The sequence below is a fragment of the Mustela putorius genome, unplaced genomic scaffold (assembly GCF_011764305.1).
Source record: "Mustela putorius furo isolate JIRA1106 unplaced genomic scaffold, ASM1176430v1.1 tig00000640_pilon_pilon_pilon, whole genome shotgun sequence".
In the NCBI taxonomy this organism is placed as follows: Eukaryota; Metazoa; Chordata; class Mammalia; order Carnivora; family Mustelidae; genus Mustela; species Mustela putorius.
This window is the reverse complement of record NW_025421432.1, coordinates 605,287-621,056: the sequence shown is the minus strand read 5'-3', so window position 1 is coordinate 621,056 and position 15,770 is coordinate 605,287. Positions and strand designations below refer to the sequence as shown.

The window sequence follows — 15,770 nt, the reverse complement described above, 5'->3', positions numbered from 1 at the left end:
TGTGCTGAGGTTGTAGTATTTCTTAGGTGGGAAGGGTCAGCCTATTGCTACTTAGGAAGGGTTACTACATTTTTTTATGTCAGCATCTCTGCTTAAATGTGACCACAAAAAAAAGAGGGGGATCTATTTTTTTCTTTTATGATTCTTTTCTCATTCTAAATACATTCATTTTTGCCAAATACTGCACTTGTAACTTTGTTGTATTTTTCTTAAAAAGGCCCCCAAATGATTTAAGCTTCAAACCCCACAGAGCCTAAACCTGTCACTAAGTTACACCTGGAACTTTTCTTGACCTGACAACTTGCTAGTCCTTCTTCAAGATATACTAAGGTGTAGCCAAAAGGTGTCCCTGTGGGGAGCTGAAGAAGTCAGGGTTAATGTCCATTCTGAGCAGGCCTCAGGTGCCCAACTGTAGTGTAGCTTCCTCACACCAAACCCTGCAAAGGAAGCTCCCCAAGCCCAAATTTGGATCTCATTTATCTCTGAGTCTTCTATTCCTGGTCCAATGCTCGTCATACCATAAGCTCTCAGTAAATGTTTCTGGAACAGAACCAAAATCCTCATTAATTTGCAGAAACAAACATGTCTTTATCCTTTTAAGTACACTACTTCTTCACCAAGAAATGGTGAAGCAAAGGAGGCAGATAATAAATTATTCAGGAGACAGATAATCAATCCATGATAGTGCATCTATTCCTGAATTCTGATTTCTAGTTATGATGCATTTCATCTAGGAAAGGTTTATATTATTCCAAGTATATGCATATATCACACTGTCTGATTTTTGAATATTATTTAATATTCATGGAGCTGAAACTCAGTGCAGGTACATAGCTTGCCCCAGGTCATAAGTGGTGGAATCAGAAAGAGGGCTACTTCTGTCTGCTTACAGAACCTTTCCCTTCCCGCTGTATCAGGCTGCCTTTTAAAAGAAAAGACAAAGGAAAGAAAAGAAAAACAAGTCTTGCTTCCTTTTATTATATTTTTAAAGACCCGACATTTAAGTAGAGTTCACATTTTAATATCTATAATACTCACAAAAATAATTCTAGACAACATTCCCTAAGATTAGAATTCAGAATAAATGAAAGTAAGTTCCATATCAAATTAAAAATATATATAGAATATATCAAAGCTTGAATAATTTAATAAAGTCAAAATTAGACTCTTTCCCTCAAAAAAGAATCCTTTCTACATTTCTATTCAACAGCCTTTTACTGGAGATTTTATTTGATCTAAGCCAACTTGTTAGGATACTGTACAGTCTTTCCATTTTCATCTGTTAAAATAAAGCTTTTTCTTGAGGTAATTTATTTGAAAATCAGGACATCAAAATCATTCCTGATTTCAACTATTCATTCTATCCAAGTATCTCAGATATATATCTCCATCTTCTCACCTTTAATTTGACCTGCTCAATGGTCATGCTCATAAGTATATACACTTATTCCTTACAAGTAAGAAATAAGTATATTCCAAGTAAATATATACACTTACACACTCCTTAGAAGTGTGTGTGTGTGTGTGTGTGTTGATGCAGGGAACAAAGGCAGAAGAAAAACTATTAAATTTCCTATAGTCCGTTGACAAGTCCTTGAAACAGAGTGATATTCCTCTAGGAACTCAGCTGTCTCAATATTAATAGTCCATTAAGGACAAGAGGCAATCTTAGCCTGATCCCCAGAATCCTGTATGTTTACTTTAACATATAAAAATTCCTTTGGAGGGGCACCTGGTTGGCTCAGTGGGTTAAGACTCTGCCTTCAGCTTGGGTCATGGTCTCAGGGTCTGGGGACTCAGCCCTGCCATCAGGCTCTCTTCTCAGTGGGGAGCCTGCTTCCCGGCCACTCTCTCTGCCTGCTGCTCTGCCTACCTGTGATCTGTCAAATAAATAAATAAAATCTTAAAAAAAAAAATTTCTTTGGAAACTTCCTCCATCTCTACCCCCCCAAGATACATGTTGGCAATCATCCCATCAATACACATCTGAAGAGTCTCATGACATTTTTTTTCCTAAACAGTAACAAATGCTCTTTTCCTAACAATTGCAGCCCCTTCAGGATCCTATTTTGTTTCCAAAACACCTGGGAGGCTATGCTCTCCCTAACCACCTCCCAACTTGAAAGTATACCATTGGCCGCTCCTCATGAACCCAGGGCAGCTCTTTCTGCCCACACGTCCTGTCCACGTGCTTTAATAAAACCACCATTTTGCCCCAAAGATGTCTCAAGAATTCTTTCTTGGTCCTTGGCTTCAAACCCAAATGTCTTTCCCACAACATGGGTGATGAATAAAAACACAGCCGGTGATACATAGTACACATTTGATAAATCCTCATTTTTATGTATCTCAATTACCCCACATCATACAATTTCCGTAAAAAGAAAAGAATGCATATACTACATTTCATACTTTTATCCAAATGATGTTTAGGATTTCTAGAGCTAAAATGCTGGCGTCTACAGCTTCCTCAGAGGGGCCCCCAGTTGCCCACTGGTCTGCAGGTTAGTGACTATTGCCCCCCAATTTACCTTCATAAGCACTGACTCAACCTGTCTGAAAAAGAGAGAAGAAAAAATCTATCCAGTTAGTCCACAAACCAGCTCCCCAGTTCTAACACCTGATCTAACCCAGTTCTATTACCAGATGAAGTCAGATGTGCAAACCCTCACTCTCTGCCTTGCACCCAAGGGACCCTCAGTCCATATTCGCTCCCTTGTTAGGAAGGTCTCATCTCCGGCTTGTGAAACTCTAAAGGTCAACCATCTGTCATTCCCATAATGACCTTCCTTCCTTAATCAGCCCACTGCGATTACTGTGTTGCAATCGTGCATTACTTCTCAGACAGAGGACCCGCCAATGGGTCTTATCCCAGCCTCTCTCCTCCCTCCGGCTCACATCATATTGCAACATCTGCCTCCTCTTAGCCTTGCTTAAAACAAGACACCCACCTGCTCAGAAACCTTGATGAGTCAAGGTCTACAGGACTCAGTTCAGACAAAACTGCCTCTGCAAGCTCGCCACCTCTCCCTCTTCAGCCCTCTCTGTCTCTTCCCTGTCTTCCAAATGAATTTTACCCATTTCCAGCCCAGGCCAGACTCATATTCTTTTTCTCTCCTTTTGGATCCCACAGCATCATTCTCTTCAACTGGCTGAATCTTAGCCAAGATCTAACTCAAATCTCGACTCCAGGAAGTCTGCCTCAGCCACTCCAACTAAAAGTTTTCTAGGGACACTGTCATGTCCTCCGCTTACACTGCGTCAGGCTGCTTAAGTGTAATAACACCAGTAGCCACCTGTAACCCGTAATGCCTGAAATAGTCACTGTCTGTAACTTACCTGAAAAAAGCTGGCGGATTCCTGCTCTACATTCATAAGCGAATGATAGCTAACCTGTTTTTACTAAGTACTATACTGGGCAATGTGTTAAATGCTTTCAGTTGACTATCTCAATGATTATTTCACAACAGCCTTATCAAGTTTGTTATTCAAGTACCCCCATTTAAACATGCAATCTGCCCCTCCCCGATACCCCTCTTCACCACTGTGCTTATACTACCATTCCCAGAACTATGTATGTTTTAAAGCAACTATGTGTTCCATCCACTTGGTAAGTAATTATCCAGTACTATCCAGGAAAGTACCTGGCATGAGGTAGGAAGTTAATATGTTAATGAATAAATTGGTTATCAGTTATTTTCCTTGTATGTATTATACATCCCAAATAGATGGCAAGCTAACTTGAAAGGTATGCACCTAATCTTGTATTTATTTTATAATCCTCATAGCACCTAGCAAGATGTTTTTTACATAAGATTGACCCCAAAGTAAATTTCTGGTTAATGTATATATGCCAAAGAAAACACACGGTTTAAGTATCCCATTTGAAAGGAGGATCTCATAACTACAGATCATTCTTGGGTGATTCATTCACAGATAAATACGGCTGCACTGTATGTAGCTACTACTGATTTCTCCAAATAAAGCACTTACCTTTGCATGATCAATACGACTACTTAGTTCTTTGGAGGCAAATCCCCCAAATATGAGACTGTGGATGGCTCCTATCCTTGCACACGCCAGCATGGTATACATCGCCTGTGGGATCATGGGCATGTAGATAACCACGGTGTCACCTTTCTTGACACCATGCTTGACCAAAACACCAGCCAGCTTAGAGACCTAGAACAAAATCATCACATCAGCAGTGTTTTCTGTGTTATTTCACTAATTTTCTAAGTTAAGATACTAACACTAGAAGATGATCTCCATCTTGGTAGTGGTTCAAAGAAGCCTGAGTAACACATGTTTGAGGATGATGTAAGCTTAGAGAGTAGTAGTAATAAAAGCCACCCGTATTACAATGATTGACTATAAACCAAACTTACTATTATTATGCCATATCAACTCTGTGGCTTAAATTTCCTTAATTATCCATTCAGCAACATAGTTACTGAGCAACTATGATGTACCAGACATTGTGTTTCAAGTCGGGAACACAACAATGAAAAACGGAGATACAGGTATGTCCCTGTGGAGCTTTTATTCTAAAGGGGAAATCTGTCCAGTGAACAGAAAAGTAACATAATGGCAAATGTGGGTATATGTTGGTTTAACTGTTGAAAAAGAAGTATGTGTTAGGAAAGAAACCATTATCGAACACTTAAAAGCTAAATCAGACAGATTGTGTTATTATTATTCCTATGTTAGAAACATGGTAACTGAAACTCAGATATAACAAATAGCTAATCTGGGACCAGAGAGAGAGTAAATGATGCAGCCAGGAAACCATCACAAGTCTTTGAACCTCATATTCTTTGTCCTTTCTGCTGCCTGAAGCCAATAATTTTTTTCTTTATAGTTTTTTAATACTAATTATCTTTGCAAACTGATGGCCCTCTATCTTGAGATCAAAGACATAAATTTCTTTCTACTTTTGACCTACGTTTTGGGGACCAAAACAGACTGTATAAAATATGCTTAGACCTAACTGAATAAGAAGTTCAACATCCTTTCATTTAAAAAATGTATATTTTTTTTAATTTTTTTAAAAGATTTATTTATTTATTTATTTGACAGACAGAGATCTCAAGCAGGCAGAGAGGCAGATAGAGAAAGAGGAGGAAGCAGGCTCCCTGCTGAGCAGAGAGCCCGATGTGGGGCTCGATCCCAGGACCCTGGGATCATGACCTGAGCCGAAGGCAGAGGCTTTAACCCACTGAGCCACCCAGGCGCCCCTAAAAGATGTATATTGAGCACATGTATATGGCAGACATTGTTTTCTGATACATCCGTAAACAAAACAAGAAAAAGATCTCTATCCTCAGAGAGCTTATGTTTCAGCAGACTGAATACTTACAATAATCATAAGTTAATTATGTATTATGTTAAAAGGCAGTCAATACTTTGTGGGGAGCGGGAGTAGAACAAAGTAAAGGGACTGAGAATGTGGGGGATAGGATTCTCAACGGGATGGTGAGGGCAGACCTCACTAAGAAAGTGGCATTTCAGGGGCACCTGGGTGGCTCAGCAGGTTAACTTCTGCCTTTGGCTCAGGTTATGATCTCAGGGTCCTGGGATCGAGCCCCCACTGCATCACAACAGGCTTTCTGCTCAGCAGGGAGCCTACTTCCCTCTCCCCCTCTCTGCCTACTTGGGATCTCTGTAAAATAAATAAATAAAATCTTAAAAAAAAAAAGTGGCATTTCAGCAAGAACATGTACATGTTAAGCATAAGTGGATATCCATGAGTATGCTCTTTCAGGCAGAGAGACCACCAGTACAAAGGTGTGAGGGGGATCATCTGTGATGTGATGGAGTAAAAGCAAGGAGAGCAGGGAGTTGGAACAGAAAGGACAAGGGAGAAAGTGGTCATAGATCAGGTCCAAGAGCTAAAGAAAGGGCCCATACGGGTCCAATGGGCAGTGGGAAGGACTATGGCTTGCCCTGGGGTGTGGCTGTTTGAGATGAAGAACAGAGGAGGCCTGAGACAAGGAAATGGGCCACAGGGCTATTTACAGATCCTTTCATTTCATTCTGCCTCTCCTACTTTTTCAGCAAGTTCAAAGAACTTGGAACCCTGATCATTCTTCCTTTTTCTCTTTATTCACTTCCTCTGTACAGATGGGGAAAGATGTGTGTGTCCAAAGTTAAGGGCTCTGATGAAAGATAGGAAGTCACAAACAACTCTCTTAGTGTTTTTCTTTCCCCGATCTGCACCTGCTAATTTAGTGCTATTTTTTAAGAACTCAAAGCTGCCCAGCCGAAAATTATGAGAAAGATAAACTGAAGCAATATAAATCATTTACTTAAATTCTATGTGGAGGTCAAGACCAAGAAAAACACTGGAAAGTTATATTCAAACCCTCAGGGTGTGATCCCTGTAGAAAGGAGCCAGGCTCTGTGATCATATCGCTGGGTGTCCTGTTGAAGAGTGAGGAGAGACCAATGAGAAGAGTTTGCCCTATTTACAGCTATAACTTCAGCATCTTGAATGGTGTCTATTGTTGAATAAGAATGACCTTCATCCAAGACCAATCTAGCAGTAACTCTATATTCCAGTCTTCATAAGGCTGCTGGAAGATGCCCCAAAACTTTTCGGTCCTCTGAAAGAAATGATATCGATGAATTCAAGAACTTTTTTGGGAAAAAAAAAAAAAAAGATTTCAAAATGACCAAATGCAACCCCAAGATGTATTTAAGTGGGAGTCCTGTCACACCTTTAAAAAAAAATAGGGAGCCAACATATTAAAATTAGGAGACTTCATATACAAATCTAGATTTCCAGGTTCTCCTGAAAAATTGTAAAGTCTAGCACCACTGGACCTCTGTTGTTGAATGACAGCAATCAATTAAACCTGATGTCAGTGACTAGGCTGAACTCACCATTCCCTGGGACCATTAATCACAGAGCATAAATTCTTCCTTCCATCCTGAGTTTAAAACATATTCTGCTACATCTTGCTTATTTTATGTTTATGCTATAGGAGCATAGTCCTATAACCATAAATGACGTGATATATACTGATAATGAATTTTTTTCCCCACCCATTTCTCGCATTTATATTATCTGCTTGGCTCAGGCATCTGATCTGTGAACCACTTCCTTGTAGACAATTAGTAAATTAGGCTGCACCAGGGCTACAAAACCACTAGATGGCGTCCCTTTGGCCTTGTTAACCCTGCTTTTTGCCGCCACTCAATGTTTTGATTCTGTGCTAACCACATCAGAGCTGCCATGGAAAAAAAGTTTTACATGATCAGAAGAGAAAATTTCTTTTTCAGTAGTGTCCAGGGATAAATGTCACTCCAGGAAAAGTTTACACTGTAAACTGTATATTACATACATATATGAAATTATATATTTATGTCTATATATGTGAATGAAGTTGTATGGGAAAACATTTCTAGTGAGACTTCTAATAAACAGGTATATAAAAAAAATTAGCTCATAGCAAGACAAATAAATGGACACTGGTTTGATATGAAATATGTGGTAATATTTCATTAAAAAATGTTTCTTACTAACATTATATCTAGAGATAAGCAATACAGGAGCCCTAGAACAGAATACTGAAGTCTTGATTCAGACACAAATAAAATCATTTCGAAAATAAGTGTAGGCAACAGCAAACAAGAAGAGGAAAAAAATCTAGAAATCCCAGCCATCTGAGAGTCCATAATCACTCGAAGAAAGTGCTATGAAACTTCAACACAAAGGGCAATTCAATTATTGCTATTTCATGGGTCATCTTGTTTTTACTGACTTCCAGTTGGAAAATTATCAAAGAGAAGGAAATTCGAGGTTATTTTTGTTCATTGTTAATATTCTTATCCTACCATAGATATTTGAATGTAAATTTATAATTTCTATCCAAAGAGAAAATAGTTAACATGTATCTTGTATAATCTAGTTTCTCAACCAAAGGAAAAGTTAAGTTGTGTCATTCACATAATCCATATTCATCTTTTATCTTCTCAAGACTGTTTTTTATCAACAATTTAATCACTTTCTATCACTCACACACCACTAAATTGGTTTTCCATCTAATGTCAAGGGTGGTACATGGAATATGAAATCACGGTCAGGCCATGCCTCTGTTAGCAGGAGGGTAACTAAGCCGTGAAGGAAGCCCGAAAAAACAAAATGGTTTTCCATCTAATGTCAAGGATGGTACATCGAATATGAAATCACGGTCAGGCCATGCCTCTATTAGCAGGAGGGTAACTAAGCCGTGAAGGAAGCCCAAAAAAACAAAAACAAAATGAATGTACACATTCATTTAGATACAACACTATTTGCTTCTTCCCAGTAGAGACTATTTGAATGGACCATTTGTTTAATAGCTAATTTAGGGGGCATCTGGGTGGCTCAGTCGTTAAGCATCTGCCTTCGGCCCAGGTCATGCTCCTGGGGTCCTGAGATTGAGCCCCACGTTGGGGTCCCTGCTCAGGGAGGAGTCTGCGTCTCCCTCTCCTTCTCCATCTCCCACTCCCCCTGCTTCTGTTCTCTGTCTCACTCTCTCAAATAAATAAAATCTTAAAAAAAAAAAAAAGAAATCTAATTTAAAGCCATTCAAATGTATAAGTATCCTGTCATTGATTCAACTTATACAGTATGTATATGCATATATCCTGAAGTCAAGTTTGCAGATGCAAAATAGGAAGATACAGTCCTTAAAGTAAAGAAATGCAGAGTCCAGGAAAAAGGACATATATAAATAGTAATGACAAAATAAGAAAATGTAACAACAGATATTTATGTTATGTGAAACTGTATACACATAGATTTGATTTTTTTTATAGATTTGGTTTAAATATAACACACACACGTTTCGATACATGCAAAAACTTTAAATTTTAAAATTATAAAAAGAAAACTTACCAGTATAAACAGTAAAAAAAATTTAATAAATCTTGTATGTATTCATTCTGCAAAATCTTCATTCAAAAGCAGTCCTTAGGTTAGTATAATGTCATGATCAAATGTTTTTGACACAAATATTAAACGTTAGATGAAATTGACCAAAGACTATGTTCTGTGGAGTAAATTAGCACTTGCTTCACAAACAGCCAAATGTCTCCTAAAGAAAAGCATGTTTGTATGAAAGATAGTGCTGGTGTCCAAATTATAGTAAAAAGATAATAATTATAGGCAATTTCAGGGCCATGTCAAAGAAAATTATATGAAAGAGAAAACGAGAGGAAGCATGTTCTCAAGCTGCAATGATGTCCCACCACACATCCTGGTCGAATCACCCACAGAAAATATAATCAATTTAAAAACCAATTACAGTATCTGAAGAAGCAGTCTTCTTTTCCTAAAATTCTACTTGAAAAATAGAAACCTTCCCATGGTGTTCTATATAAAAACACCTTGAAAGATGGGGAGCAAACAGGGAATTTGCAGGTGGCTCCTCAATGAAAGGTTGAATCAGACTTTTCTAAAACCCAGTAAGGATAGCCAGTGATCCTAGATAAAGACGCAAATGTGGAATAGCTTCCACAAGCACAGAGGGATGCCATCCTTTAACTGTCCGCATGCAAGCAAATGTTGTTACTGCTGAGGAGATTTAAGCTACGATATGCCTATTCATTTCTCTCCTGGACCATTTGTCATCTCCTGGTTTCTAATCTTGCCCACTATAGTTTCTTCTTCAGAGAAACCAAAGTGATGGAGCGTCCCATCATACTTTTAATAAAATGTAGTCTTGGGGGTGCCTGGATGGCTCAGTTGGTAGGGGTCTGCCTTCAGCTTAGGTCGTGATCTCAGGGTCCTGGGATGGAGCCCCATGACAGACTGCCTGCCCAGTGGGGAGCCTGCTTCTCCATCTCCCTGTGCCCCTCCCCACTGTTCATGCTCTCTCTTGTTCTCTCGCTCTCTCTAATAAATAAATAAATAAATAAATAAATTTTTAAAAGATGTAGTCCTTACAATGGTGCACAAGGTCCTACAGGATCTGTCTCGTGGACACTCCCCAATTTCATCTTCTTCCTCTTTCTTCTCATTGCTAAACTCTTGGTAGCCCCCTGATGGCCCAAGTTTGCTCTTGTTCTAGAGCCTCTGCCTGACCTGATTTTCACTCAAATGGGCACATGGTTCTCTCCCAGTGTCCATTTGGGTCTGTGTCACTGAGTCATCTCCTTGGTAACAAACAAGTTACAAACATCTCCTTGGTAAGAAAGCAAGTAGTTTTGTCTGACGAACATATCTAAAATGGCAGCCCAAGTCACCTGTAGCATCATATTTTCCTTCATTTATATTGTATAAGTTTTCACTTAAGTTGTATTATCCTTTTATTTGTAATTTATCTCACTAATCAGAATACAATTTTCCTATGAGGAAAGATTATATCATTCACTCTATAGTCTATGATGCCCACAATAGTGCCAAATATTTATCAGGTGTCCCAAAAGTATGTTTGAATAAATACACTGACTCCAGCATCATTCGAGTCCAGAATAATGAATTCAAAACACATCTGTTTTGACATCTTTCTAAACACACATCTTTCTAAAAGGTCAGAGGTCAGCCACCCTGAAAATAAGACAAATCATCTACTAAGAACCTATCAACAGGGGCACCTGGGTGGCTCAGTAGGTTAAGCTTCTGCCTTCGGCTCAGGTCATGATCCCGGGGTCCTGGGATCCAGCCCCACATCAGGCTCTCTGCTCAGCAGGGAGCCTGCTTCCCTTCCTCTCTCTCTGCCTGACTCTCTGCCTACTTGTGATCTCCCTCTGTCAAATAAATAAATAAAAATCTTTATTAAAAAAAAAACCTATCAACGAATGATTAAAAAATTAATTAATTAAGTGAATGAAGTATCAAAGCCATGGACCCGAATTTCAGGTTTCCAAGAAAGCCAACGTAAATGCTTCATAGTCAGGCAATAAACTAAAACAAGATTCTCACAGCATTAAAAAATAAAAATACCCTGTGGGACCCCTGGGTGGCGCAGTTGACTAAGCATCTGACTCCTGGTTTCCATTCAGGTGGTGATCTGGGGGGGGGGGGGGGTCCTGAGATGAGCCCCCTGTAGGGTTTTGCATTCAGCCAGGAGTCTGCTTCAGATTCCCCCTCCCTCTCCTTCTGCCCCTGCTGCTCATGCTCATTCTCTCTCTCTCTCTCTCTAAATAAATAAAATTTTTGAAAAATTAAAAAGATAGAAATAAAATAAATAAAAAATAAAAATTCTCCAATGAATTGGGAAAAAAGCACAATGCAGAGCAGACAAGCGATGTTTTTGGAAATAATTATTTCTCTCAGACAAGGATTAGATTTTTCTTTCCTTTTTAATAGATGAGTAACTGTTCTTTCTCATTAATCCATTCAGTAAATAATATGAGCTTATGCTATAAAGGCCTGTATTAGACACCATGTTGATAAATAAATAAATAAATAAATAAATAAATAAAATATTACCCATATCCTCAAGGAATAGTAGTCTGGTCAATAAATACACTAATAAGTAGTATAAAGGCAATTATAAGTAGTATAATAAGTAGTATAAAAAGTAAAAAAAAGTAGTATATGAGTAGTATAAAAAGTATATATAAAAATAAACTTATGTATGGAGAAAGTGTCCTGGACTTCAAATCATGGAGAAATAGCTTCTGGCATAAAGGGAAGTAAAAAGAAGTGAGTTTACACTTCAAACAATCTTGAAAAATCTGGCTGAAAAAATTCAAGGGGATTGGTTGTCTTGTTGTTATTTTGAGTTTATGCTTAGACATTTTTATTGTGAATGCATGACTCTAAACATGGGGAAAAGGAAGCTAACAAATATTAAATGTTGCTTTCTTGTTTAATCTATTCCTTCCTACAGTATCTATTAAATTGGTTTAATACTTGTTTTCTTTACATGTATTCTCAGAATCTAATCTAATTTACAATTTATTCAGTTGAGAAGTTAGTCAAAACAGAGTTTTAGCTATAATTTTGGTAAAAATTTAAATCAGTAGTTGGTGCCTACTCATCCATAATTTCAAATGAAATACAAATATGTCTGTCTGCTAAAATATATTTTACAATATGGCATTATACAAAATAGTTCCCCAAAATAATAAGGCTTATGGGGAAATAAGTAAAAATACTATGACAGCATCATGTTTCAATGATCAGTTACGGCTTTAAACAGTGGGACTCAATGCTTCCTGTTCTATGATATTCTGCTGCAGGGCATTCACTTCCAAATTTCCTTGCAAAGAAGGACTAGTCAAAATAGCAGTGTAGATTACGTAGCAATATCATTAATAATTTTTTTTAAAACAGAAGAATACCTTCTTAGCTTTAAATTCTCAAAAACCACTTAACTCATCACTCATGCACTAAAGGATCTTCATTTTTTTTTTTCTTATGGTTTTCAGATTTGGATAAGGTGTTCTCTTTAAATTGTGAGAAAGGCACTTCTTCACCTGCTAACAAGGCAACAATCCAATAGGAAAATGAATGGGCAAAAGATATGAATGGGCACTTTAAAAAAGTGGAACAAATGGCCAAGAAACACAGGAAAAAGGAGCTCAAGTTCAGTAGTTACTAGGAAAAAGCAAATTAAAACCATAATGCAGTATCACCACACATTCACCAGAAAGGCCCAAATTTAAAAAAAAAAAAAAAAAAAAAAAGACTTGAGATTCTCAGGGCACCTGGGTGGCTCACTTGGTTAAATGGCTGCCTTCCACTCAAGTCATGATCCCAGAGTTCTGGGATCAAGCCTCAGGGCAGGCCCCCTGCTCAGCGGGAAGCCTGCTTCTCCCTCTCCCTCTGCTGCTCCCCCTGCTTGTGTGCTTTCTCTCTCTTATTCTCTGTCAAATAAATAAATAAAATTAAAATTAAAAAAGACTTGGGATTCTCAATACCAACTGTTGATAACTGGCATTCTCATACACCGCAACTGGGAATGTAAACTGGTACAACCAGTTTGGAAAACTGTTACGTGAAAGAATCTCAGACACAAAAAGTTGAAAAGAAAAGCCAGAAGCAAATGAGAACACTCTACTACTCAATTTATACAAAGTTCACAGACAAGTAAATGCCATCAGGGATGGTGTGTAAGGATCTAAATAATAATTCCCTAAAGGCTGAATGAGAAATGACAAAAATGAAGCAATAATGCATGCTTCCGGGGGCTGGGGATAGTCTGTCTCCTGATCTGGTTATGTGGGCATGTTCTGTTTGTGAAAAATCTAACAAGCATTCCATCAGGCTCTCTGTACTAACCTGAATGTATATGACATTTCATTCTAAGTTTAAAAAATGGCATGCTAGGAAAAAAACCTACACAAAGCACTGTAAATTCAATCTCATACCAGCGTCGTTCACCTACTCACCGAGCATGGAGAAGGTAATTCCCCTTTTAGAGATAATACCTTGTAGCAGAGCTGACTGTCATACAACTCAAGTTTTCATTGCCTATTTAAGAAGTTTAAAGAAAACGAAGCATATGCACGCTTATATCCCTTCACCTCGACAATGCAATGACTGGCAGGGCTGAATTTCTGCATGTTGTGGTTTTTACATTTTAGGTTCTTGCATAAGAAAATGCTGATGATGTGACAGACAAAGAAATATCAGATTATCTTACCCTGACAAGAGTTCTGAAAGGATGGAATTCAGACTTTGAAAAGAGCATCCTAAAGGGCAGAATTGGAGGAAAGACTTCTCATGGGACATGGCCTTTGACTTCAGAGAAATTTTCTCCTCCAAATTATTCAACCTTCATAATTACAACTACCAGCATAATTATATTTCAAATAATTACCTTCAGTGGAGATAACAGACATTTTCAGTTTGAATTAAATCAGGAAAATTTAGCACACACTGGATGTCATCAGTTTTCCATATATTTATGAAAATTTCTCAAATGCTTTATAGAGCTCACATTTTTATTTTGCAAATAAATAAATAAAAATTCACAATGGAGCATCTGCCTTTGGCTCAGGGTCATGACCTCAGGTCCCAGGATCAAGCCCCACATTGGGTTCCATGCTCAGTGGGGAGTCTGCTTCTTCCTCTTCCCCCTGCTCATGCTCCCTCTTGTGTTATCTCTGTCTCTCTCTCTCAAATAAATAAATAAAATCTTTAAAAAATAATTTAAAAATTTAAAAAAAATTTTTTTTTTTTTGACAGAGCACTAGTAGGTAGAGAGGCAGGCAGAGAGAGAGGAAGGGAAGCAGGCTCCCCACCAAAGCAGAGAGCCCAATGTGTGACTAGATCCCAGGACCCCGGGATCATGACGTGAGCCAAAAGGCAGTGGATTAACCCATTGAGCCACCCAGGTACCCTAAATTTAAAAATTTTTAAAAATCACAACTGTTTGAATACCAAGGAAAGCAAACTTTGGAGGTACACTCAAAATGAAATTGGAGAAAATAAATTCAAAGTAAGAATTTCTAAAAACGATGAACAGTGTGTATAATATATACATCCAAATACAAACATAAATTCACACACTAGCCTTTATTTCACTGCTAGAACCACTAACTTGTAAAGAACTACCAAGAGGAGAACACACACACTTGTCCTGGGATACAGATCTGCGTTGCAAGTGTGGAAGATTCACGGAGGAAATATTCATCTTGAACTTCCAAGCCAACTGTAAATAAGTTACAATTCTTCGCGGGTAGTAAGAGGTCAGAATTTACTTAGAAAGAAACTCATGTTATATTACTGATATAATTCAAAGATAAGATGTTCCCACACTGAAGGAACTTAGAGTCATTTAGAAATTTTAAATCAGGGACACCTGGGTGGCTCGGTTGGTTGGGCGGCTGCCTTCGGCTCAGGTCGTGGTCCCAGCGTCCTGGGATCGAGTCCCACATCGGGCTCCTTGCCCCGCAGGGAGCCTGCCTCTCCCTCTGACTCTGCCTGCCTCTCTGCCTGTGCGCTCTCTCTCTCTCTCTCTCTCTGACAAATAAATAAATAAAATCTTTAAAAAAAAAAGAAAGAAATTTTAAATCATATTTCCCTCATGCATTCCTTCATCATTCAATACATGCTCACTAGGCACCAGTCCCCACTCTGTGAACAGAACAAAAGCCCCTTCCCTCAAGGAAAGTGCATCCTAGAAGAGAGAACAACACAAAAGAAGTTAGCTAAGTAAAAGAAAAACAATGGTACTGAGTAATAAATGGCAAAATTGAAAAGAAAGCAGAAAAGGGAGGTCTGAAGTGGTGTGGATGTGGGAGCATTTTTATTTACTATGGCTAGGGAAAATCTCATCCAGCTCCCATGGAAAATAACATCCAGCTACCATGAACCATAAGATACCTGGAGGAAACACTATCTCAAGCAGAAGGCAGCTAAGTACAAAGGCTTTAAGTTAGGAGTGGAGTGAGCTGAAAGTTATATGCAGGAGGCAGTGGTCTGGGGTGTACAGCGCATGGGGCTGGGGTGTGCGGTTCATGGGTCTGGGGTCCATGATGCATTGGGGCTGGGTGTGCAGTGTGTGGGACCGGGATGTGCAGTGTAGTGGGGCCAGGCTATGCAGTGCAGTGGGGCCAGGATATACAGTGCATGGGGCCGGGGTGCACGGTGCAGTGGGGCTAGGTGTGCAGTGTGTGGGACCAGGGTATACAGTGCACTGTGACCAGGGTATACAGTGCAGTGGGGCTTGGGTATACAGAGCATGGGGCCAGGGTGCATGGTGCAGTGGGGCTGGGTGTGCAGTGTCTGGGACTGGGATGTGCGGTGCAGTGGGGTCAAGCTATGCAGTGCAGTGGGGCCGGGGTGTACAGTGCATGGGGCTGGGGTGCGGTGCATGGGCCCGGGG

General features: G+C 39.1%; 1 protein-coding gene across 2 annotated transcripts in view; it reads right to left on the bottom strand.

The window, feature by feature from the left end:
- Window positions 1-15,770, bottom strand: part of ACSS3 (acyl-CoA synthetase short chain family member 3) — a 155,255-nt gene that overhangs the window by 102,359 nt on the left and 37,126 nt on the right. For both annotated transcript variants that reach the window (XM_004781261.3, XM_045082952.1), the window contains exon 3: window positions 3,994-4,182. In XM_004781261.3, the coding sequence (XP_004781318.1) occupies window positions 3,994-4,182 (189 nt within the window). The remainder of the gene's footprint in view (window positions 1-3,993; window positions 4,183-15,770) is intronic.